Consider the following 24,234-nt stretch of genomic DNA (forward strand, 5'->3'; position numbering starts at 1 on the left):
AAGACAGATCCCCATATTTGTCTTACAAAATTAGATTTATTTATTTTTATGTATCAAATTAAATTAAAATTTTGAAAATATTCATTTGAATGTTAATATATATATATATATATATATATGTATGTCTTCGATTCTTGAAACAGCTCGACATTTCAAAATCCTTCGTTTGAAATGTTGAACCAAACGCTCCTTCTCTAGCTCCTCCTATGCCTCCTTCGTCCTTTAATGGCGACTTCTGCTTTCAGTTCAGCCACCAAACGAGCCACGCCACTGCCCAAAACCTCCACCAGTGGCGACGACGGAGAATCTTCTTCCTCCGCCCGGATGTCCGCTCAGAGGAGGCACCGGAGCTTGAGCCGATTCTCTCACCGTCGCATGCCGGATCGGGACGTCGGAATCACGACGGCTAGGAAGGGGAAGTTCGTCAACACTGTTCGGGGCTCTGGGTCGCCTGAGATTAGCCTCGACGACTTAGCCGTGGAGTTCTTCGACTCGTTATCCGCCGATAGTAGTGGAATCAGCAGCACAGAGAAAGGACGACCTGGGTCGAGGAAATTCAGCGGCAGAAGCGACGGAGACACAACGGTGTCGCAGAGGCGGGGGCGGTCTGTGTCTAGGGCTTTTCTCGGAGGCGGTGGCGGCGCAGTAGTACGGAGGCTGACGGCGGATACAGAGAGCTCGATGCGGCGGCGATCGGTTTCAAGACAGTCTGCGAGGGGCAATGCCGGCGATCATGGCGGCGCAGGAAGCGCAAATTCACGGCGGCGACGGTCGCTCTCTGTTGTCCGGTGCCGGATTAGCGATTCCGAGGTGAAGAATGCCAAAATTGCTTCTAGAATTCTCTGTGAATCAATATCTATGCCCTACCGTTTGATGTGATATTTGTCTTGCTTTTGAAGTTGATGATGGCACAATCAAAAGCGATGAACTTTTACAGTCCCAAAAGTAACTTTCATTCCCAAAATTAGGATTATGATTTGGAATATTGGATTCACTTAGGTTAATGGGTCACTGTGTATGATATTAGCCAATGGGAGAACTCTCTCTAGCTACGGATCTTGCTTGTATACATCCGGGTTTTGCTTTTAGATTTGTCCTCTCATTCTCTACATGTTATATCATCTTGTTGTCGTGATATACCATATGCTGTCTGAATAGCAGAACCAGTGGCATAATAAGGCTTGATCTTGCAACCGGCATCTCCTTTTCTCATCCTTTATCAGTATGAATAGTGTATATCAATTTCAGAGTATGGTATTGTTCTTGTCAAAAGGATTTGGCTTGTTGATATGGTTTGGCATATATCTGGATCTGGATTAGATTCGTTGCGAACTGGAGACTAGAAAGTGCCTTGAATTGACAAGTATTTGTGGATCTTCTGAACCCACAGAGCGATTTCGATCAATTTCAGAGTTCAAGCAATGGAGGAAACTTGAAGAATTCCGTCAACGGAAATGGTCAGATTACTGGATCTCATTACAAGCCAGTTGTTTCGGCTCTCAGACCGGTTTTAAGGAGGTCTTTTAGCCAAAACGAAATCAAGTACCATGATGGCTACTCTGTAAGAGTTACATACCGTGGTTCTTTCTAGCCGATGATTTCATCTCGCCTAACTCAATATAACAATATACAGAATTCATTCTATCACGTTTCTCTTTGGAACTGATGGTGAAAACACTTTCGTGGATGTTTCAGAGCCATTCTTCAGCTATCACAATCACAGACGATGAAGGAAAGGACGCACGTTCTGGAAAGCATGGAGGTGAAAGGATAATCAGAGCGGTATATACGCAGAATAAGGTTCGTGTTTCTTATGAAATTAAGTAAAGAAATTTATGCCGCAAATGATTTCAATCGAAGGACTATCTTTTATTCCATGGCTCTTTGCTTTATTGGGGAGATCTGATTCGAGATTAATTACAATATTCATCGTGAAGCCACCGGGAAAGAACTTATAAATGCTGTAGAAGAGATTAGGACAGAATTTGAACAAATGCATCTTATGTTCCATTGATTCAAGTTATACATTCTGTCCTGGAACATGTCTCTTTTTAACACGACAGATTTTGTTATGTTAATACAGGCAACCACCAAAACAAGGAAATCATTGGGTGGCAGTGATGCCGACCATGATATCGCCTCGATTACAAAAGATTATGCAACAAAATTACAAGAGGTTACTATATGCTTCGTGTATTATTAGTTAGATGGTTTCTCTTATCAAGGAACATTTCATGCATCATGCCTTCTTATCATTTATCACCAGTCTGAGGAGCGGAAGAGGGATTTGCTAGCCGAGATTTTGTTGGAGGATCAGCGTGGTAAGGAGCTCTCGAAGATTGTAAAAGGATTACTTACCGAAAGTAGCTCTGAAGTTAGCCAAAAGCCTTCACGGGCACGCAAGGTGTGTTTTCCGAATGCCCTGGGCAAAACTCCTCATTGTCTTTTCACTCTTTTCGTTAACGATTGGGGTTTACAGAGGAGCAAGGACAGGAGCAGGATATCGACGTGCTTAACTGATGAGGCAGAGAAACACATCGAAGAGTTCATTTCAAACATCGAAGACACAGATTTCTCATCTCCGGATGATGAAAGGAGCGAGACAAGTTCGAGTTTCGGCATTATAAAAACGGATAGTGGAGTTGTTCCCAAGTTTGCCCGTGTCGAGATGGATGGCATTATTCTCCCATGGCTGCAATGGGAAACTTCGACCGATTCTCCTCCGCTCCCATACCTAAGCAAGTCAATACACACACCAATCACAAGATCTAAGATCTGGGTATCTGGTTCGATTCAGGTAATGCGATGATTACGCTTACATGCTCGGATACTTTAATTAGACATTAGCATTATGGGTTCTAATCTCAAGCTCCCGACCATGTTCCCGCTATATCCCGTCCCTTATCTTTGCGTTCCCTTGTAGGATGATACGACTTCTGTGCACGAGACGAGCATCCGTTCCACCAGCAGCAGTAGAGGAAGCTCGAGTCCCGCAAAACCTTCCGACCCGGGAATCACCCGAGGGAAAGTATCATCATCAAGCGGGCTGAGGAAACTAAAGATAGATGTTTCGGATTATCTGAAACGAAAAGGCGAGGCGGGTTTTCTATACGAATCATGGAAGCTTAGGCACAGAACGGATTCAGGAAGTCTTGTGCTTTGTAGCCGTTTATTGATTTAGCTTTACAATGCAAAACTCGGATTTTTTTTTTTTAATCCTCAATGCATTTAGACAGGAGACAATGGCTATAAATTGTACAGATAATTTTTATGGTCGGCTCGAATTAGTTGTGTGTCAGTGTGTGTGGGCACGCTCTGCGCATTTATCACTGAATAAAGGCCCATTTCATAAAGGCTTCATCTTGTTCTTAAACTTTTTTTCTAGGTTTTTTTAAAAAAAAATAGGAAGAAATACTTGTTTCTACTTTCTAGGATTTAGTATAATACTGTATTCTAAGAATCTAGCTTTTGCTCTTAAAACTTTTTTTTCATATATCTTAATATTTAGAATACATCTCTTTAATACAAATAGAAATGGAGTTGATGGTAGCACAAACTAAACTAAAATATTTGCCAATAATTGATGGACAATATATAAATTACTTGTTATTAGATTTTAAATTTTTCATGGAAAATAAATAAATAAATAAATAAATATATATATATATAATGTATCAGAGGGCATACGATCTCATGCCTCGCACTCTACATGCATCCAAGTCACCGGCAATGGCGATCTCCTGATTCAACCCTTTAGAATATGAGTTTTCTTTGAACCTTTAGAATATGAGTTTTCTTTGAAACAAATGGTCATTGTGGTTCCCTCCGTTATTAAAAAAAAAAGTGTGACATTAACAGCGCGACCATTTCATTACCAACATAAAATAACGTAGGTTTGGTTAGAGAAACCCGAATAAAAAGCACAATGCTCTCTAACAAAGACACAGGTTGTGTGGTGTGACCCGGTAACCTATTCTCTTTAAGATACATTCGTTTACCGATTTTGATTAAGTAAACTATCATGTACCAAACTTGTTTTAGTAAATAAAAATAAAATAATAATGATATTAGACGATTATATTCACCCAAGTTGAATCATTTGCAGCCATTTAATATTAGATGAGTTGAATAAATATACCACCCTATCAATGTCCAACATGTACGTACATATATGTATATACACACCCACCCTCACGCCATCCAAGGGCCTAATCTACTCGAGAGTACATATAACATATATACACACCATGTACATGCATTTATATATTCACGGTCCAAATGCAATTGCTTGATTTATCCAAAATATAATTAAACATACTGGAGAATCACGATTCCGTCGCCTTCAAACCAAGAGACAAAAAAAGGAATTTTTACAAAATACGAAAAATAAACGCTAAACTTAAAAACTAAAACAAAGGAGAAAATAAAAATACCAAAACAGAAAAACATAAAACATATAAATATATACACTTCTAAGACCTGCATGTCCAACCAACGCTAACGACGTTAACCTCACCGTCCGAGGCATAACGCGGCGTTAACGTCCAGCCGCCATGCGAATCTACCGCCGTTCATCCTCCAAACGTCACAAGGCGAAGTGATGATCGAACACTTTTCCCTGTTACGACCACACGTGTACTGCAAACGCACTCTGCACGTAAACGCTGGGTGCGTCAGCAGCGGCCTCTCCTTCATAACCAACAGCACCGTTATCTCGGCGTTACGGTCGCCTTTATTCCTCATAACCAGATCCCTGTACGGACCATTCGTCCACGTTACTCTCCCTAGACCGTCCGATATGAAACCTGGACACGTGTCCTTTTCTAGATTCATCTTCCTCTCCTCGTCCGTACACCCTAGCTCGTACTGTCCCTCCACCCACGTGTCCGTTATACACTCTACCGTCACGCACGACGTAACGGTTTCCGTCGGAGCTGACGGCGCCGTCGCCGTTTGATAACATCCGTCAGATCTGCCGCCCCCGAAGCTCAGCCAAAAAGGGGTAGTACTTAACTGAAAATTTAAAACGCTGACCGTTTCCGGCGCCGGTGAATCCTTCTTTTCCGGAATCTCCGGCAGCAGCGGAAGCGTCACCACATCCGTTGTCGTTCCTCGACCGCATCTGCCGTTCGATCCACCATCCTTCGGCTTTTCTCTTCGCCGTTTGTTGCACCGTTTGCCGTTACCGTTACTATTCGCAGATCCACTACTGTTACTGCCCTCCTTCGTGACTTTCCGCCTTCCACGTCCAGATTTCGAAGAAACTTTCGCCGATACATTTTTATCCGGCGGCGTAGTCGATCCTCCAACCGCCGGTCTCGGCGCAATCGGGCGGAACCGGAGCATGATCCGATCCACCTTAGACATATCGTACGCCCCTCCGCCGTACCTCGCTATACAACAACCCCCGCGGAAATTCATCTCTCTTCTCTCTCTCTCTCTATCTTTCTCTAGAAAAACCCTAAAACACTCTCCCTCTCTCTCGAGCAACCCTAACGTCGCCGTTAATGGTGGGGCGATACGAAGCGTGGGAGCGAGGAAGGTGTTGGTTATAAAGGAACTGTTGTCTCGACACGTGTCAGCACTTGCCACGTGCGAAACCGAAGGGTGAACAGCGCAGCGACGGGATTGGTCAAGGAGAGGAGACGTGGCGTTTTGCTGTCAGAGTGGGGCCTACAAGCGGCAGACGCTATTCTCGAGAGCGTGCGGGCCAATCGCCGAACTGGAAGTGTCGTGAGTTTGTGCGGTGCGATGATATGATGACACGTGGAATCACTTAGGGTTGCGTGCACAATATGGCGACAGTTGTGGTTGGGGATGGACTAGACTGGCGAACACGTGGACCAGTAAGATTCGGTCTTTGTACGTTTCGAAAATATTAATTAGATCATGTTTCCATTATTAGGATTTTAGACCGGGCGAGATATTGCCACGTGGACCGGAAGGTGGCCTCTAGAAGATATTTGTATATTTATTTATATAATGATTTGAAAAAATATTAAAAAATTCAACCTGCAACAAAGTACCTTCAGTATAATTATATGTTTTTTTTGTTTTTTTTTTGTTAAAATGTTTTTTATTTTATTTTATTTTATGAATGAGTGTGTAAATTTTTTTAATTTGTGTTTGATAAGATTTGCTTTTGTAGAACAGAGAACCAGAGTTTGAAAGTGCCAAACCATCACCGCGCAAGTATTGATGGGAATATATTATGTTGGAAATCGTATAAATGAATAATTTCACAAAAGTTTTTTACGACTTAAAACTACTTATTTTAAATTGTTTATACGTTAAATTTGTAAATGTTTTACAAAGTACATATTATTCCATAGATAATTGTATTATAAATAAATTAGAAAATTATTATATTTTAATATACTATTTTTTTCAAATAAAAATCTTATTGATCGGCGGGTTATAACATTCAAAGTAATCACCAATACTATTTGAAATATTCCTCATCCATTTTTATTTAAGGTGTTCGAAAAAACCAATCCAATTTTGTATAGAAAATTTAGTGAAAATATGATAGAGATATAATTTATATAAATTTTAATTATATAACAGAAAAGATATATATTATTTCAATCTCATATAAATTAAAAACAAAAATAATGATTTTTAATTACAATTAGTCGATAACTTTTTATAATAAACTTAAAGTATAAAATTTTGTTTAAACGAAATAGTTAAAGAATTTTTTAAGTTTATCCCATACTTAACTTATGTAATTTTTGTATAATCGATTAAATAGTTTATGTATAAAAAAAACCTTTCATGTTAAAGAAATTTTCATAACAAATCCTGCAATTAGAATTTCATATATATCCGAAAGAAATAAAGAAGGAAATTTTCTTGCAATTTCTTAGTCGTAAATTCTTCCAACGTGCACCAGTGCTTTTCTAGCTTTGTTCTCACCATGTGAAGTGCCGCAAAGTTACATTGCTCCTCAAATTTCTATCTATCTATCTATCCCTATATATATATATATATATATATTAATAAAAAATCTTATCACATAATAAAGGACAAAAATACGTTAGAGAAGAATAAATGTTTTATAAATTAGTATATATAGTTTTGTCACAAAGAACACTCATATGATCCAAAATCAGAATTCCATGTGCCTCGGCTATGAATAGATAACGAATGATCCCATATTTTGCAAAAATCTCAAAACGCAAAGAGTTTATAAAGCAAATTTAATCAATTGATGATATATAATATATTTTGAAGCATGGATTGAAACCATCGAGATCCTAATTGTCTGTATACATGCGTCATACTCTTTAATAATTTCGATTTATTTGGATTTCTTGATTAAACTTTTTGATAATTACTATTTATTTTGATCACATATCTATTAACGGTTTACGTTACTATTTTTGTGAATTAAAATTTTCTGTGTCATCTGTTCTTATACCTTTGTAAACGGTCTATCTCCATATTCTCGCATAGAAAATATCGAGAGGTAAATTAAATAATTATAGGATATTGATTTTTTTTTATCTTTAAATTATTTACAATATTTACTTGTCTTTAATCTTTAAAGATTAAACAAACACCCAGAATATATTAATATGATTAAAACGCATAGCTACTTAGTTTTTGTGTATTTTTATTATACAATAAATATCACATTTAGAATGAACTCTATATCGCACGCAACTATATATAGTAATCCACATATGTATATATATAGAATAATAACGCACATAAATAGATGACACATGACACAGAGACGTAAGCATGGTTCTTTTCAGGAGAAACGAGAGGGGCAGAATAGTCATTCTAGGTTGTCTTGTAAGTGAAGTGAAAGAATCTCCGTGAAATATGATTGGCGTTGTTTCGCCATGCAGCTGTCGTAGATTTTTTCTTCTTCTTCTTTTTATATGATTAAAAGAAAGGGCCTATTTTTAAGCAAAAAATGATGGAAAATTTTATACTTTTGAGGACCCTTATCTGATTAATACTTTATATTATATATATATATATATAAATATAGTAATATTTGATAAAAAAAATGAACAATGAGTTATCGTAAGAATTTAAAATTATTAGAATAACAAGATTTATAAAAATATATTACGCTAGGTCGAACTTTGACCTAGTACTGTATGACGATAACTATGAAGTTATAATCAATTTTGATGCCTTCCTCAACATATATATAGTAGCAAAATATTGTGCTTCCGGACCCAGGAGATATAGGTTGGGCCGAAGGTCCAGGTGAACCTCTCCATTAACCAAAAAAAAAATTCATGTGCAACTAATCAAGAGAAAATTAATTCACTTGTGAGAAAGAAATGAGAAGATTATTCAAAATTTCAAAGTTAGAGGGTCGTAATCGTTGGTCATGTATATGTATAATTGAACCTTCTGTTTTAATTTACATTAATTTCGAATATTTGTTAGTGCACATATATATGTGTTGCACAGATTACCATTTTTTAATCTTTTATATATTTATACCCCTAATCCATCATTCATGCATATATAGAACATGTTTAATTCCATTCATCCATCGTTGTTTTTTTCTTTGATAAAACGTTTTTGCATTATTTTCCAAAATGATTAATTCCAATATTATATTGTTAGGATCAAGATTGATGGTGAAATACTTCACCTTAATTATATAAACACTTTTTTTTATAATCTTACTTATATAAACACTTATGATCAAATATCTTTCCGTTCATGTTTTTCCATATCGATTAATGGTTGTGTAATGAGATCCTACAATGGTAAATCCAACTCTCTCACCACCAAGTTATCCTCCATTCTATCATTGCTATAATATAAAAAAGATTAAAATAATTATATTATGAAAAATATTAAAACATTGATCTAAATTATGGTAATTTTAAAAATTATAAATATATCAAACTAATTTAAATATATTAGTTGCTTATTATTTATTTTTTAGTTTTACTAAATAAAAAATATGTAACAAATTTAATTGATAAAAAGACAATAATTTAAAATACTACTCCCTTCGTTTCTAAATAATTTTCATTTTAGAATTTTTCACACTTTTTAAGAAACTATAAAAAAAAAAGTCTTCCATACCCTTATTTAATATAGACTTAATAATAAAAACTACATAATTGTTAAAAATTTATTGGAATTATAGTAGTTTTAATGAAGGATAAAATTGGGAAACATTTTATAAAATTACCTAGTAAAATGAAAACGATATTTATTTAGAAACAAAATTAACTATTTAATTCATACAAAAAAAATTAACTATTTAAAAGGTCAATTGACAAAATTTATTATTTCGGGAGATGTGATAAGATGCGTAAAGTTTATACGAATTAGAATCTGCCACCTATCAGCCGCAAATCTACTAAATGCGCATCAAAACGTGACATGAAAACAGCATATATATATACTATATATATGTATATATTGTCATATTGTTGACAAGAATTTATATCTATAATATACACATTAAATCTATGCATTACTTCGCATGCGCATGTATTTTTTATAACAAAAAAAAGTCTGTATTGAACATTATCCATAACTTCTCAAGCCAACTGAATCCAGCAAGAAGAAAAACTAGATCCAAATACCATAATGGAGGGAACCCTAATCATCATATGGCATTATAAGATTCGATGCACATGACATGACTCTCTCTTTTAACCAAAAAAAGACATGACTCTCTCTATATATGTATATATATTCGTGCATGTTTACCTCCATTAGACAATATTAATTTAGTTTTGTTAAAAAGATACACATAAAATAATAAGATTTAAACGCCAACATAATTAAAATGGGTAATTAAGTAGCCAATCTTGGTTTATTGTCCCCGAAAACCATCGAATGAATGACCACTTTTTTTTCCCTTAAAAGTAGTCATGCCATTTTTATTAAAGAGATTAAGACAATAAATTAGGGTTTAGGCCTTAGGGTTATGGAAGGAGACAAGATGGTGTCAAGTTGAGTTACGTATGATACTATAAAAAAATTCACTATTACCAAGAAGGGCAAGTTTCCCTTTATTCTTTCGAGGTGACAAAATCGCCGGTTGTAAACAGATCTTTGAACATAATCGTTTGATCATAAATCATCCCATATATATAGAGCAATTTATGGAATGAAAACTGATAATTCAAAACTTACCCTAATTAATACAAGTATGAGCGAGACAACTAGTTATAAGAGAGAAATAGGCAAAAGAAGAAAAGAGAACACCCAACATGGGGTGGTCGTGGTTGGCATGTGGTGTCTTTGCATGGCAAGTCAAGTGTTCGATTCTTCACAGCGGAGAAAGACGTAATTTCTGGATCAAAAAGACTATATACAAAGATTGATTTTGGACCAATAAATTTATCTAATCAGTGCATCCGAAAGATAACAGTTAGGGTTTCCCGTTATCACAAAAAGAAAAAAAAACTTAAACAATAAAACTTTAATATCTAAATGTATAATAAAGGTAAAAGTTATACAAAAATTCTAATAACACTACAAAACAAATTCCAATAGATTTATCCGTTGAAAATATCCGAAAATCCGTTAGAAATCAGGTTTTCAACTGATTTTTAACGAATAAATCCGTTAGAATAAACTCTTTGAAAAATTCCGTCCGTTGAAAATTTCAACGAATATAATATAAAACACAGTGATAATAGTATTACATACTATAATATATTTTCCACAAGCAACGAATCTTAAGTTTTCTAACTAGAGGCGAAACATGATATATGTATCTATGAAAATGGTCCTTATATTTTTTTTGGGTATGTAATGAGCAAAAACATGTTAAAAATGGAGGCAATAATATATATTACTCCAAGCCATCTTATAAATGTTTATAATATAAAATAATGGGCATTTGACTCATGTTGCTTCCTTTGGACATGTAATCTTCTAGAACCTCCACGATTTTCAATTTTCCATATATATTTATAGTAAGACTATATAGTCCAATATTCAAATAATTTTGATCAATAAAAATTATAAATTTATATAACAAAAATTATAATATTAAATCAAAATTTAAAATTTTCAAATATTATATTATTTTGAATAATATTAAAACGTATAATATTTTAATTTAATAAATATACAAAAATAAAATATCTCGAAATAAAATTCTTAAATAAATATTGTCCGAAATAAAAAAAAACAATAGAAAATTAAAACAATAAGAACAAAGTGTTTATGTAATGTAAATTTAAATAATATCTCGAAACTTTTGTAGTTGTAACGATTATTGGTATATTTATTTATTTTTATTTAAATATTTTTTATATTTTATTTAATAATAAATACCTTCTATTGAAAAACAGATCCATTGATATTCACCATTATTAATAATTACTTTTAATCATTATAGTTTTTAATAATTGTATATTATTAATAATATTTTTAAAAATTATCATCATAATTAAATTATGATCTTTTAAAAATTATAAACTGTATATATTATAAAATAATAGTATATATTGGAATGTCAATTTTATTCTTTTCAATTATGGTTTCCACCTTCGCGTATGATCATTTGAAACTTAAAATGGGGAAAAATCAATATTCAGACAAGTAGTGTATATAGTAGTGGATTTAGAAGAAAAAAAAATATAATCAGGGTAAACTTAATTTTACTATAAAAAAAATTTAATTTTACTAGGGTATTTGGCAATTCAAAATTTATAAGAAAAACTAAACTTTTTTAATTAATAAATGGACCTGTATTGCATTCATTTACAAGTGGTCATACATATATATATATATATATATGAATGAAAAGTTTATTCTCTTTCCAGTATAGTTTCCACCTCTTGATATGATCATTTGAAAGTGAAAACCCGAAACAAATCACATTCAGACAAGTATCTTACTTGCCTTTATTTCCACCATCCATCCACACGTCTTTCGCACCTTTATTTCCATTTTCTTTTTTATATATATATAATTTCAAAGTTTACTAAAATTTTGACCCAATTATATTTTTTAGAAAAACACAAAAATATGGATAAATATCCCTCTTTACACCTAGATTTGAATTCAAGAGAAAAATATGTTTTGCATTTTTATTTCCATTTTTTTATCTCGTAGTGTTATTTATCCACCAAACTTTTTACTGCTGCGTGCATTGATTTAGAAATAAACTGAGATTAATTAAATTATATAAAATTTAAAATATCGGTTCACAGTATTTAGAAATCAATAATATATATATATATACACGTGGCATGTCGGATAAAACGGTCAACGTAAGTTGCTTGTGTCTCTTGTGACGTGGGCGTCGGATGTTGTGCAAGACTTTGTACATCGAATGAGACGATATCCTTAGAACTGTTATTCGAAATGATTGTGTGTTATATAAATTTGTATTTTTGTAATCGTGCTTTATTATTTGCTCATCCTCAATATTCTGTAATACAATGAATCACTCCAAAACCCAAACATTAGGAATTTTAATGTGCGTGGAGCGTTTATATATATATATATATATTATTAGAATGAGAGTTGTGTTAGAGACCGGTTTACAGGATTTGGACTTACTGTAGTTTGGTATGTCTATAAATTTCATAAATCCCATGTTTTGTTATGATCAAAACCAAAAACCGAAAACATTGATCTCCGATCTATTTGTGAAATCTCTCGATTTCAATATGATATTGTACCTCCACATTCTAATTAAAATATATATAATTAATAAATTTAAAATAATTAGCTAGGGTTTTTCACCATCAGTTCCTCATTCACCAAATCCTTTACCGAATCAAATATTTCCCATGCTGATATTTTAATCGACACTATCTATTTTTATAATAAATTTATGGGATGAACTATATTATAGAGTACTTACGAGTAGATAAATAATTAATAAATAAAATCTAAATCTTAAATCTAAATTCTAAATTCTAAACCTGAACTTTTGAAATGAAGAAGTATGTTATGGATTAAGTCGTATTATTGAACAACCTTTTTGGCAAAAGATAACGGATTATATGCCTTAGTATACCTTATTGAAAACATTAATTAATTACCATGTACCATAATTAGCCAAGTTTACTTTCCTGTGGGTCCCGCCGTTATTCCGGACCAATTGCAAGTCGTAACGTCATATTAATTTTGCAGTTGCAAAAGAGGAAAAAATATTTAAAAAATAAAATATAAATCCTTAAAAAAAATCTTAAAAGTATCTAAAAGATTTCACAGTTCGCGAAGCAGTTAATAATTTGGATTGTGTCCGAAATGATAAGTGACCAAGGACACGTGTCGACTTTCTTACCCCCTTTAAGACTGCATGGAGATTTAGGCACGTCATCTAGTGACTTTTCTTTACCCACGTAGACCCTGGTGAGCAATTCGAATTTCGAACATTTGGGTTTGGTTATCTAAATATAGTAGAATTATATTTAAAATCGTATACTAAAATAATAAAAACAACATATAATTTGTTTCTTTTATAGAAATTGGTAAATTATAATAAAAATATGCTTAATAAAATCTTATGTACACGTGAAAATAAAATTGGTGTGCCTGGGCTTGGAGTTTGATCCACAGGCACTTAAACCCAACTACGACCCGAGTGTTAGGCGCGTCTGGTGGTCAAGTCCGGCGGACTGAGGTTCATGGGGACTGTTAGGTACGGGTGGTGGCCAGTTCGTCTTCGTTTGTAAGGGTAGGTAGTCACGGGTAGGGGTGGCCATTTCGGTTATTAACCGAATAACCGAATCGAACCGAACCGAATAAGACATAACCGTACCCGAACCGAACCCGACATCAAAACCGAACGGTTATGATTTCCTTAAACCCGAAAAACCGAAACCGAAACCGAACCGAACCGAATAAAAAATAACCGAAAAAACCGAGAGAATAACCGACAATTTTCTTTGAAAAATTGAACTTTTTACCAAAACCGAACCGAACCCGAACCGAAAAATAACCGAACCGAACCGAACCGAAATTTATATAAAAACCGAATGGTTATAGTTTTTCTATAACCGAAATAACCGAACCCGAATATAACCGAACCGAACCCGAACCGAAACCCGAATTGGCCACCCCTAGTCACGGGGTTCCCCAATGTATAAAAAAAAAAAAATTGGTGTGTAGATTTTTCAAAACAGGAAAATTTTCAAAAAATAATCACATTGAAAGTGAAATAAAATCTAGGAACGATTTTTCGGGAAAATAATACGGAATGAAAAGCATGAAATATTTTCTTACGAGCTGAAACATGTTATTTGATGTTTTATTTAACTAATTAAATGAGTGTGTAAATTTAGATCTTTTTGTTAGAATATGTGTTAAGATATTTTTTCTTTTTAGATAATCCGAAAATTATTAAAATTTTTTTATCCAACTATATCTTTTATAAAATAAAAAAATTTATTTAAATATTCTTTTTCGTATGGAGAATCGATACAGTATTTAGCAAAACCGGTTATATATATATAAAATAGATGATAAGTTTGAGCGTGTAGAACTCTGTGAATTCTAAATCTTTGTTTTTTATTTATTTATTGATGCTTGTGGAGAGTTTTATGTTTTGAATATTGTATTAGAAATTATATTAGTTATGATATTAGAAATTATTCTACGAAAAGTAAATTATACTATTATATGTTTAAATCCATCTGATTATCAAGAACAGTTATTTTATAATTAAACTCATCTGATTATTTGGTCAAAACAATATGTTATATAATCATATAATTTTTTATCGTGTATCAAATACAGAAAAAACCATTTCTTGATATATATAGTCCAATCTTGATACATATATAGATACTGAAATATATATATATATATATTTTTGTTAAAGCACTGGAATATATGTTTCTTGAACTGTCAAAGAAGTATACACAGGTTAAGGGATAAAACCAAGGGGTAGCACTGGAAGATTTATTTTTTATTGAAGCTGAATCAGAAAGTCCAGTCTTTGAGCTTATTATCAGTACAAGACACAGTTGAAACATGGAAACACATTACACAAAAGAAAGACAGATCAAAAGGGAAGAACTGATACTTAGAGCCTGGAGGAAGTGATGGAGGGATAGTGAGTGACGATGTGGTTATAAGCGTCGAGTGTCAAGAAATCGTCAAGCTCAGGGGCGGTGCATTGCCTTGTGAACATCTTGCAAGCTTCCTTGTACTTCCCTTTCTCGAACTTCTCCTTGTTCCCGACTTCTCTCTCGATCCTCCCCATCTCCTCCTCCGCCACTCTCCCGAACAGCTCCTTGCTCACCCTCACCCCGAGCCCGTCCCCGTCCAGCTCCACCCCGTACTTTATCCATTGCCAGTTCTGCACCCGGCTTATCTCCGCGGTTGCTGCATCTTCCATCAGGTTGTAGAGCGGGACGGACCCCGATCCCGTCAGCCAGGCCGCCAGATACTGGATCCCGACCCGCGTGTTCAGCCTCAGGCCTTCGAGGGTTCTTGCCCCGCGAGGCTTCTGCAGAAGGTCTTCCTCTGTTAGAGCGGACGCGTCCTCGCGTTTCACGGTCTGGATTTGGTTCTGAGAGTTGCCCATATGGCTTGTGAAGACTTCCATACAGGCCGGGATCAGGCCGGGATGAGCGGCCCATGTCCCGTCGTGCCCTGCTCTTACCTCTCTTAGCTTGTCCTTCCTCACTAGCTCCAATGCAACTTCATTCGCTTTTGGATCGTCTCTTATCGGAATCTGAGCAGCCTGAATACATAGCGATGAAGGTAACCGGCATTAGGAAAGGATCCTGATCGAGAATCTGAACCTTAAACTTAGTTCTAAATCCTTTAATGTAAGATCAAGAACCCGAAGGGGGTTGAACCGAGAGACTTATTTACCATGCCTCCCATGGCATGGACCCCGCGCCTATGACAAGTTCGGATGAGAAGATCGGAGTAACTCCTCATGAAATGCTGAGTCATCCCGACCTGGACACGGTCGGGGAGGAGCCGATCGGGGTGAGCCTGGAAGGTCTTGACATAGCTGAAGATGTAGTCCCATCTTCCACAGTTAAGACCGACCGAGTGGTCTCTCAGTTCGTACAGTATCTCGTTCATCTGGAAAACCGCAGGCAAAGTCTCGATCAAGACGGTGGCTCTGATGCTTCCTCTCTCGATACCCGCCATTCTCTCCGCCCGTTCGAACACGCTGTTCCATATCTTCGCTTCCCTGCCAAGTAAACATGAATGTAAGTGCAAAACGATCTGCAAGAAACCGGTTTACTTGAATCCGAATCTGAGTCTGATATCAAAAACTTCATCGCTTAAATCCAAACTTGATTCATCTCTGTAGCTGGAACCAAACTGAATCCAGCAAATACATAGGCAAACATAACCAATCAGAGCAGGCTTACTTCTGTCTATATCAAATGATTTTCAGTTTAGAACTTCCCAAAACGTGAACCCGAATCGTCAGAAGAGATGCGAGAAACCAACTTTAACTCAGTTTTTCCGCGATTTCGGTAACAGGCAATGTCGGACTCTTACCTAGAATGCTCCATCTTGGGAAGATAGAAGAAGGGTCCGAAACCACCACCTTGATTCTGCCTGAACTTAGCATAGTTATGGAAGAAATACAGCCCGAAATCGACGAGGCAGCCAGTCGCAGGTTCGCCATCGATGAGGATGTGAGCTTCGGGTAGATGCCAACCCCGAGGCCGTACGAAGAGCTTCGCGGTCTGGTCGTTGAGTTTGTACACTCTGTTCCTCGCCTTGTCGTGGAAGGTTATGGTCCCTTCCACCGCGTCCTTGAGATTCACTTGGCCCTTCATCAGATTCTCCCAGCTCGGCGAAAGAGCATCCTCGAAATCGGCCTGATCAAATTCCGATAATCGTTATTCGATTTCAGATGAATCCGTTTGCTTGACTGTCAAGTAATCTATTTGTGAGTTTGGCCTTTTGAACTTGTGCTTAAGCTACTCTTGGAAAAAAAAGTGTTCAACAAATGTTTTACTGGGTTATCCGGTTTACGGTTGGGTTCGGTTTCAATTTCGGTTTGGTGTCGCTCCGGTTTTAGAATGTTGTGTAAGTTTCGGTTCGCGTTTTTTGTACGAGTTGTGTGTTAATTTTGATTTTAATTTCGTATGCTTTGAATTTGTAAATGCATTAAATTTTCTCATATAAAAAAAAAGAAAAAATTCCCAATTTCTCAAAATTTGGACTCATTAGTTTCTTTCAAAACCTGTGTTTTTTTCCCTCTTAACATAATTCAATGAAACATTTTATACAAACCTTATTCTCTTTTCTGGAATTAAAAAAACCTTTTTATACAAAAATATTTATTTTGTAAAAGATAAATTTGTTTGGAATTTAAAAAAATGACAAATTTTTGTTACGGTTTGATTTGGTTTGGATGAGAAAGCCGAACTTAAACCCACGGTTTCGTAACAATGAAACCATGCTGGTTCTAATTCAGAAACAGAATCCAAAATCCAAAATTCCGGTTTAATTCGGTTTGGTTTGGGTTTAAACGGCAGTAAAACAAAATGAAAAAAAAAGAGAAACATACCATGAAGACTTTGGCGCCGGAGTTAAGGGCATTGATGATCATCTTCCTCTCAACAGGACCCGTGATCTCCACTCTCCGGTCAGCCACCGCCGGAGGCACGGCGGCGCAAACCCAGTCGCCATCTCTGATGAACTTCGTCGAAGGGTCGAAACCAGGAACACCGCCATTGTTGTAACGCTTCTTTGCCTCTTTCCGACACTCCATAGCGTATCTCACCTGCCCACGAAACTCTCTCTGAAGATCGGCCACGAATTGCAGAGCCTCTCTCGTCAGGATCTTGGCGAAATCGGAATCGTAACGTCCCCGAATCTCGACTCCCTCCGGCGAGTCGTAGGCGGCGGTCGGCCGTCTCGGCGTCGCCGGAGTAGGAGGGTACGTTCCAAGTTCCATGATGATGATCTTTTGGGAGATTTTTCTGGGGAATATGCTGGTGAATGAAATGAAACGGTGCGTGTGTATATATGTAATATGATTGTGGGAATGGATAGGTATGGAGAGTGTTATCGTGAGTGATGAAATATGGCGTCTTGTGGGGGTGGCGAAGATAAAATGGTGACGCCCATGAATGTGAATGATTTTTTACATTATAAAGTTGTCTTTGATATGTGTGCCAGTTTCGTAAAATGTGCCCTTTTTTCCGACGGGTTGATAAATTGTTTGGATTCTGATACTTTCAGATTTGAGGGTATTATAGTCATTCAATTTTTTTTTTTTATTCCGTTTGAATTTTTTCTCGTATTTGATTCAATTTATTTACAAAAATGTATTGGATTTAAATACAATCATACATTATTTGTTCATTTGGACTTTTACTTAACGGACATACACATTGGATAATGTTATAAGACGTAGAAGGAGACTCAGAAATTGGCTTGATAGATGAATCCTTCATTACAATTCGCCAAACGCAATCACCACCATTGACATTACACAGTCGCAACAGCTAAACGCAACCGCAGTAGACGTTATAAACGACAGCTAATGAAGTGGAGACGTGAAGTGCTCTCGAGGGCAGTAGGAGAGAATTGATAAAGTACAGCAACCGAGCTTCTGGGGACAAAACATGCAAGTGCAATGACATGACTGATCGATTTGATAAAATTCCGAATACAAAAAAAAAAAAAAAAAAAATCGTGAGCAACTGTGATAGAGGAACATAGGATTTAAGGATGTTCCTAAAGCAGTCTCTTATCAATCCGAAATTGTTTGGAAGCAAAGTCGAAACCTTTACCAATGATGGGTAAAACTTATTGGGAGGGCTTCTCTTCCAGCTCCTCCTCCTTCTGGGGAGACAAGTACCTATCACAAGCACAAAAACAGACAAGACAACATTCTTAATCTGCAGCCTCAAATCAAAAAACCCTTTTAGATGCAAAGATCACCGGAACAAGAGCTTGATGGTTAAATGTAAGAATCTAATACTGCCGTCACACCGACAACAGTATCTGTAAGAACGAATCAGAAACTGTTTCACTAATGGAATATCTCCAAAGTGCATGTGTTTCTCCTAAGGTTTCTATCATCTCAATTGGAGCTCTTCAGAAATCAGAAGAGATCACATCGACATTTCGGTAACTACAAACTGAATATAGTTTTAACTCACCCTTGGCCTCTGGCCCAACGAGAGAGCTGATAGAGCTGTACAGTCTCGTTGGAAGCATGGCAAGCGAGAAGCAAATAGTTGCGCGGTTGTACCATCCATGCAAATCTCATGAACAATGCCGAGTAAACACACATTGCTGTGACACAGGAAATCGAGGTTAAAAAAAAAAACAGTGAAAAAACTCGTAAGATTATAAACCTTGCAGAGATTTCAACCAGGTCTTGTCCTTACCCGAAGTCATGTTTCCAGAAATCATTTCAGGTGGCTTGTTCATGTCCGCCAAACCCTATCGAATTCACCAGTCAGTATGTGTAATTCATCCATTGTTCACGAAAGCTATAGATGTAAGAATGACGAGTTGTAAAGAAAAATGAAACATGAACATACAGCAGCAACAAAACCCCAGTTTGCAACAGGGCCCCAAAAATGAGTTGTTTTAGGGCCAACCGGACTGTTCAAGAATGCTTGGAACCTTGATGCCATTTCTTATAACTTTCTACTGAAATACTCCTGCATTTAGTGTCAGCACAAGAAAAAAAAAATTCAATCCATCATCACAGATATAACAAAATGTCAAAGGAAATAAGCATTCATTCAAAAAACAAAAATGTTCTGCACACAATCTGTTTTATAGCAACCTAAGGGTGCAAGATTTTGGTGCAGTTGAGCTGTCTTGTGTAAATACACAGAATATAAACATTTTAACCATTCCCATTTCCAGAATTTGTTCTGTGATGTGATGAAGCGTCCGCCATAATTTCCTACAAAGCATTTCCCCACGGAGGAAAAACTTTCGATTTCGTCATCGAATCCTACAATCTCATTGCTGTCCTCTTTTTCGTCATAATCCGTCACACAGGCCAACAGAGCTACCGATATTGAAATCATGCTTCGCATAAAAGAATCCAATTTTACACGCCTACACACCTAACACACAAACAAGTTTAGCATTCATCAGAACATATTCAAATCAGTATTCAACAAGAGGAAGATTCAATCATCTTCTGCTTTGAACACTGATCCCAGAATCAAGCAAACCGGTCATCATCTATCGGAATCAAAGAACTACTTCGCAATGACAAGTTCACTTGTACATTTCTACACACCTAACTCACGCAGAAAAGTTCACCGTACATCAGGACACATTCAAATCCGTATTCAGCGAGAGGAAGATTCGGCACACGTTTCAACTCATCCCAAATCAACCAGAAAACTGGCAATCCTCCACAACTCAGAAACCGAGCAATCGAAATCCGAGCGATCATCCAATGAACAGCGCTGAATGTGCTAATAGGTTTATACGCGTATACATATATATGTCCCTCTCTATATGTGTGTATATATAGAACCGAGGACCACAGATTATCATCTCGAATCCGAGGAAATCCAAAATAAGGCGAATCACCTCAGAGAAAATCGATCAGTCAATGTCCGATCGATAGACAACAGCTTCGCATTCGACGGACATAGACGTGGACTGGATGGGAACATTACACGTGTGTATCGATAGGAGGTAATTACCTTGTCGGAGATATTTAGCCGAGAATCGGAGAATATCGCGAGCGAAGTCGATCACCGGCGGCGATGGAGAAGCCGAGAAGGTGCAGTTGAGAAAGACAGCGGAGAAGAAAAAGAACCAGTAATGTTGATATTAGCTCGGAATCGTCTACCAGAGAATATTCCAGTGCGGTCGTCCCCATGTTAAGGATGATGCAACCGATGGCCGAGACAAAACAAACAGTACTTAGGAATCCGGTCCGGTTTTTAGATTTTCCAGTTTCACCACGGCGGCCGGTTGGGTTCAATTTATTCAATTTCCATAAAATTTGGATTTGGTTATCGCGACTGTGAGGGTGAAACAAGACACGGTGGCCGGTAGGGAGTTTCGGTTTGGTTTTGCAAAAATCAAACCAACCCGAACCACAAAATCGTAATCAAACAACCTAATATAAAAGGCAACGATTATAAGTTTTTTAAAACAAAAAACCGAACATGCCCAAATATAAAAATAATAAAAAAACCAACAATTTCTTTAAAAAATTTGGATTTTGTTTAAAACATAAAATATTGAATCAAAATATAATGAAACCGAATCTAAAAGCCGACCCGAAACCCATAATCATATGTAAGATTACTCGATGGACAAGGCCCCAATGTGTACGAGGGGTTCTATCAGACAGACAGAAGGTGGATGTAGGACATGTAAGCCTTCTTTCGTTCGTTCGACAAATTCTTAAATCTCATGTATTGGAACAAAGGACAACCATCCCTTAGCATATTGCAACAAGCCCATCAGTGATAGCGCAACGGTTATTTAACGCAGTTCAAACATCCGGGTCACGAAAAAATCGAAAGCAAGCCCTGCAATGGATCGAGGCGTTTTCTCGGGGTATGTACTTAGTCTCTTACCGATCGTTTTCAAGTCGTAAAAACAAAGATTTTCGGAATTCAGATGCGGTTAAGGTCAGGCAGAAACAGCTTTCTTCACCTCTGCGGTAACCTCTTGAGGAGGTTTCTCGGCCGGAATGTTCACGAGTTTTCCCTTCTGGCCGTAGTATTGAATAACCTGCAAACCAAATCCAGCATAGCAATGAACAAAAAAGTATGTCTAATTTGTAATGTCCAAAAGGTCTATCAGTTTTAAAGAAAGCAACACTATTTTACCATCCCAGATGATATGAGAGATTTTTCGAGATCATACCGGTTCTGTCTGGTTGTGGAATGCGTCAAGCCTCGACCTAAGAACGTCGGCATTGTCATCTTTACGTTGGATCAGTGGTTCTCCGGTAACCTTACATGAAAAGAAGTAGACGAGAAAAGATCGGTGAAGAAATTAAGGGCAATCAGAAAGGTTTCTAATTGCTGACTAGAAGTTGATGAAACAAAAATGAATGTATGTAGAAATATTACATCATCGACACCGGGAACTTTGGGAGGCGCGAATTTAGTGTGGTAAGACCTGCCACTTGAAGGGTGGATCCACCGCCCGGTAATTCTTTCTTCTAGAATAGAATCATCGATAGCAAAGTTGAGAACTTTGTCAATTTCGGATCCTCGCCTCTTGAGCATCTCATCGAGCTGCAAACTTTTTAAGTCAAGCGAATATATTTCACAGCAAAAAAAAGGGAACGCATAGAATAAAAACGATACCTTCTCGGCTTGGGTCACGGTCCTCGGGAACCCGTCAAGAATGAAACCTTTCTGACATTTCGGTCTGTTCATTGCTTCATCCATGATGCCGACAACCAAGTCATCCGATACAAGATCTCCCTGGTAAAAACAACAAAAGATAACAATTCATGCTTTCATCTCACATAACCATCATTGAAAAGAAAAACCCGAAACCCGAAACAACCGAGGCTTGGCCTAACCTTTTCCATTGCCTCCTTTGCTTTTACGCCGAGAGGAGTCTTCGCCGCAACAGCTGCTCTCAGCATATCACCGGTTGACAAGTGGCACAAGCAGAACTCATCCTTGATCACGGGAGACTGCGTGCCTTTCCCCGAACCGGGAGGACCTATCAATCACATAGGTCTCCAATTCAAATTTCAATCCAAGAACTAAACACATTCTCTATACCATAACAAATGCTACAGAGCGCAGAAGTATCAACTCATTTCCCATTTCAGGATCAGTGTAGAACCCTAGCCGATTCGGATCCTTCCTCTGCCGAGTTCTCCAATTATGGAGCAATTTCAAACCCCTTTTTCCTTCTCTTCCTCAAACAATGTGAACGATGAGGAAATCCACAAATCTAAACACAGAACTCAATCGGGAACCCCAAAAAGAAACATACTTCACTGCATAAGCAAAGTGATAGCAACAATGCCACTGTTACATAACAATACCCTGAAAATTCACACAGGCAAACAAACAAAAGGCTTTGCCTTTTCCTCCAATTCTTTCTCGTCACTTCAGATGAGATGAGTAAAGCCTCAAAGATCCAATCGACCACTAAACCCACCAAATATTAAAAAAAAAATCAAACTTTTTTTCCCAGGAAATACAAACAGAGGACGCCAGAATTCGATGGATCGAGCAACAGCAAGACAAAACGCAGGGCATATTTTAGACATACCAATGAAAATGAGGCGCTTTTCAGGCTTTGAAGCACATTTCATACGACGGAGGAGTTCGGACATGAGATCGACGGTCTGAACATCTTCCAAATCCACCGCCGCTGCGCTGTTTGTCGCCATTATCGTCTTCTCTCGCTCGAACAGAGATGGGTCCTTAGGGCTCTTCGCTTTTTTTTCTTTTTTTTTTCTGTGCAAAGACCAGTGGTTTTGGTTTACAAAAGGGTCCTTGGAAAATGCGAGTTACCTCTCTGCTTTTTAGATTCGATTCCGACCTGCAATGCTTCCGCCTCATGCAGCGGGTTTGTCTCGCCTTATCTACACAAATTTACTGTTTTGCCCTTTGCTGCTATGTCATGTATTTATCTAGCACGGATTTTTTAGGTTGGTGAGGGCTTGCTTTTCTTTTTCCTCTCTAAATTTTAGCGATTTTTTAGCAAAATTATTTTCCGGTGTCCAACGAAATTCGTGATAAGATAAGATAAAGAGAAAATTAGTGATAGAATTTGTGACTCATATATGATTAGTTTTGTCCGAAAATTTAATTTAATTAATTTATATTCGAATTGAATGTATTTAAAATATATTTGTTTCAATATTTTCAAAATCAAACTAATTTTTTTTAATCCAATAGGATACAAAATAATAAAAATCCGATAAAAAAATTTGATAGTTGTTTAAAAAATATTATTTTTTAAAGAAAAGTAAAGCTAAATTGAATTCTATTAAAATTTGGTCTAAATCAAAATGATGAATATATTTTTTAACTGAAAAATCTTAAAATATACAACCAAAAACCAATATAAAGATAGACAGATAAATTTTGAAGTAAAATTGTTATTGGAGAAGGTTATAAAAAATTGGGATAAGTTCTTAATCTATTAATGGAAAAATTAATTCTAATGAAATCTATTTGCCATTACAGTTGACAAGGAATAGAATCAGCATCACCTAAATTTATCTCCATAAATAAAACGTGAAGAATCTATAAATCCAAGAAATAAAGTTGTTTCTATACATAAAGAAAAATTAAAATGAACGAGATACCGAGAGAAAATTTTAATTGGTACAATATATTTTAAATTAATATTGAA

General features: G+C 36.5%; 5 protein-coding genes across 8 annotated transcripts; 1 reads left to right on the plus strand and 4 right to left on the minus strand.

Moving 5' to 3' along the window:
- Nucleotides 1-131: 131 nt before the first annotated feature.
- Nucleotides 132-3,454, plus strand: LOC104825006. 2 transcript variants are annotated; one of them, XM_010557232.1, is made up of 7 exons: nucleotides 132-810; nucleotides 1,391-1,561; nucleotides 1,696-1,800; nucleotides 2,084-2,176; nucleotides 2,267-2,404; nucleotides 2,480-2,797; nucleotides 2,924-3,454. In XM_010557232.1, the coding sequence occupies exons 1-7, from the start codon at nucleotides 226-228 to the stop codon at nucleotides 3,179-3,181; spliced, it is 1,668 nt and encodes a 555-aa protein (XP_010555534.1). In that variant the 5' UTR covers nucleotides 132-225; the 3' UTR covers nucleotides 3,182-3,454. The 2 variants fall into 2 exon arrangements, with proteins under 2 accessions (XP_010555534.1, XP_010555535.1); XM_010557233.1 differs by having other exon boundaries at nucleotides 1,412-1,561.
- An 818-nt stretch (nucleotides 3,455-4,272) lies between these two features.
- LOC104825007 lies at nucleotides 4,273-6,182 on the minus strand. The gene is made up of 2 exons (XM_010557234.2): nucleotides 6,159-6,182; nucleotides 4,273-5,658 (listed from the first exon to the last, which is right to left on the minus strand). Exons 1-2 carry the CDS (start codon nucleotides 6,180-6,182, stop codon nucleotides 4,513-4,515), a joined length of 1,170 nt encoding a protein of 389 aa, XP_010555536.2. The 3' UTR covers nucleotides 4,273-4,512.
- An 8,675-nt stretch (nucleotides 6,183-14,857) lies between these two features.
- Nucleotides 14,858-18,015, minus strand: LOC104825008 (malate synthase). Its single transcript, XM_010557235.2, has 4 exons — nucleotides 17,462-18,015; nucleotides 16,441-16,766; nucleotides 15,793-16,123; nucleotides 14,858-15,658 (listed from the first exon to the last, which is right to left on the minus strand). Exons 1-4 carry the CDS (start codon nucleotides 17,849-17,851, stop codon nucleotides 14,996-14,998), a joined length of 1,710 nt encoding a protein of 569 aa, XP_010555537.1. The 5' UTR covers nucleotides 17,852-18,015; the 3' UTR covers nucleotides 14,858-14,995.
- Nucleotides 18,016-18,316: 301 nt separating this feature from the next.
- LOC104825010 (mitochondrial pyruvate carrier 1-like) lies at nucleotides 18,317-20,705 on the minus strand. Of its 3 annotated transcripts, none has more exons than XM_010557238.2 (6): nucleotides 20,586-20,705; nucleotides 19,452-19,574; nucleotides 19,296-19,350; nucleotides 19,065-19,200; nucleotides 18,693-18,760; nucleotides 18,317-18,508 (listed from the first exon to the last, which is right to left on the minus strand). In XM_010557238.2, the coding sequence occupies exons 2-5, from the start codon at nucleotides 19,545-19,547 to the stop codon at nucleotides 18,709-18,711; spliced, it is 339 nt and encodes a 112-aa protein (XP_010555540.1). In that variant the 5' UTR covers nucleotides 19,548-19,574; nucleotides 20,586-20,705; the 3' UTR covers nucleotides 18,317-18,508; nucleotides 18,693-18,708. The 3 variants fall into 3 exon arrangements, with proteins under 3 accessions (XP_010555540.1, XP_010555539.1, XP_010555538.1); XM_010557237.2 differs by having other exon boundaries at nucleotides 18,317-18,544; XM_010557236.2 differs by having other exon boundaries at nucleotides 18,317-18,511; nucleotides 20,586-20,703.
- A 547-nt stretch (nucleotides 20,706-21,252) lies between these two features.
- On the minus strand, nucleotides 21,253-23,414 carry LOC104825011 (adenylate kinase 3). Its single transcript, XM_010557239.2, has 6 exons — nucleotides 23,143-23,414; nucleotides 22,436-22,581; nucleotides 22,215-22,334; nucleotides 21,975-22,142; nucleotides 21,766-21,855; nucleotides 21,253-21,630 (listed from the first exon to the last, which is right to left on the minus strand). Exons 1-6 carry the CDS (start codon nucleotides 23,261-23,263, stop codon nucleotides 21,529-21,531), a joined length of 747 nt encoding a protein of 248 aa, XP_010555541.1. The 5' UTR covers nucleotides 23,264-23,414; the 3' UTR covers nucleotides 21,253-21,528.
- Between the last annotated feature and the right edge of the window lie 820 nt (nucleotides 23,415-24,234).

The sequence above is a fragment of the Tarenaya hassleriana genome, unplaced genomic scaffold (assembly GCF_000463585.1).
Source record: "Tarenaya hassleriana unplaced genomic scaffold, ASM46358v1 Cleome42, whole genome shotgun sequence".
NCBI lineage: Eukaryota > Viridiplantae > Streptophyta > Magnoliopsida > Brassicales > Cleomaceae > Tarenaya > Tarenaya hassleriana.

Coding starts and splice junctions, on each gene's coding strand:
- LOC104825006 (XM_010557232.1), top strand. CDS start 226: ATGGCGACTTCTGCTTTCAGTTCAGCCACCAAACGAGCCACGCCACTG. Junction 1,562..1,695: donor AGTACCATGATGGCTACTCT/GTAAGAGTTACA, acceptor TGGATGTTTCAG/AGCCATTCTTCAGCTATCAC. Junction 2,177..2,266: donor ATGCAACAAAATTACAAGAG/GTTACTATATGC, acceptor ATTTATCACCAG/TCTGAGGAGCGGAAGAGGGA.
- LOC104825007 (XM_010557234.2), bottom strand. CDS start 6,182: ATGGTTTGGCACTTTCAAACTCTG. Junction 5,659..6,158: donor TTTGGCACTTTCAAACTCTG/GTTCTCTGTTCT, acceptor CCACTCTGACAG/CAAAACGCCACGTCTCCTCT.
- LOC104825008 (XM_010557235.2), bottom strand. CDS start 17,851: ATGGAACTTGGAACGTACCCTCCTACTCCGGCGACGCCGAGACGGCCG. Junction 16,767..17,461: donor CCGGCGCCAAAGTCTTCATG/GTATGTTTCTCT, acceptor GAATTTGATCAG/GCCGATTTCGAGGATGCTCT. Junction 16,124..16,440: donor CCCAAGATGGAGCATTCTAG/GTAAGAGTCCGA, acceptor TTTACTTGGCAG/GGAAGCGAAGATATGGAACA.
- LOC104825010 (XM_010557238.2), bottom strand. CDS start 19,547: ATGGCATCAAGGTTCCAAGCATTCTTGAACAGTCCGGTTGGCCCTAAA. Junction 19,201..19,295: donor TTCTGGAAACATGACTTCGG/GTAAGGACAAGA, acceptor CCTGTGTCACAG/CAATGTGTGTTTACTCGGCA. Junction 18,761..19,064: donor CGTTGGGCCAGAGGCCAAGG/GTGAGTTAAAAC, acceptor TGCTTGTGATAG/GTACTTGTCTCCCCAGAAGG.
- LOC104825011 (XM_010557239.2), bottom strand. CDS start 23,263: ATGGCGACAAACAGCGCAGCGGCGGTGGATTTGGAAGATGTTCAGACC. Junction 22,582..23,142: donor AAAGCGCCTCATTTTCATTG/GTATGTCTAAAA, acceptor TGTGATTGATAG/GTCCTCCCGGTTCGGGGAAA. Junction 22,143..22,214: donor CCGTGACCCAAGCCGAGAAG/GTATCGTTTTTA, acceptor AAAAGTTTGCAG/CTCGATGAGATGCTCAAGAG.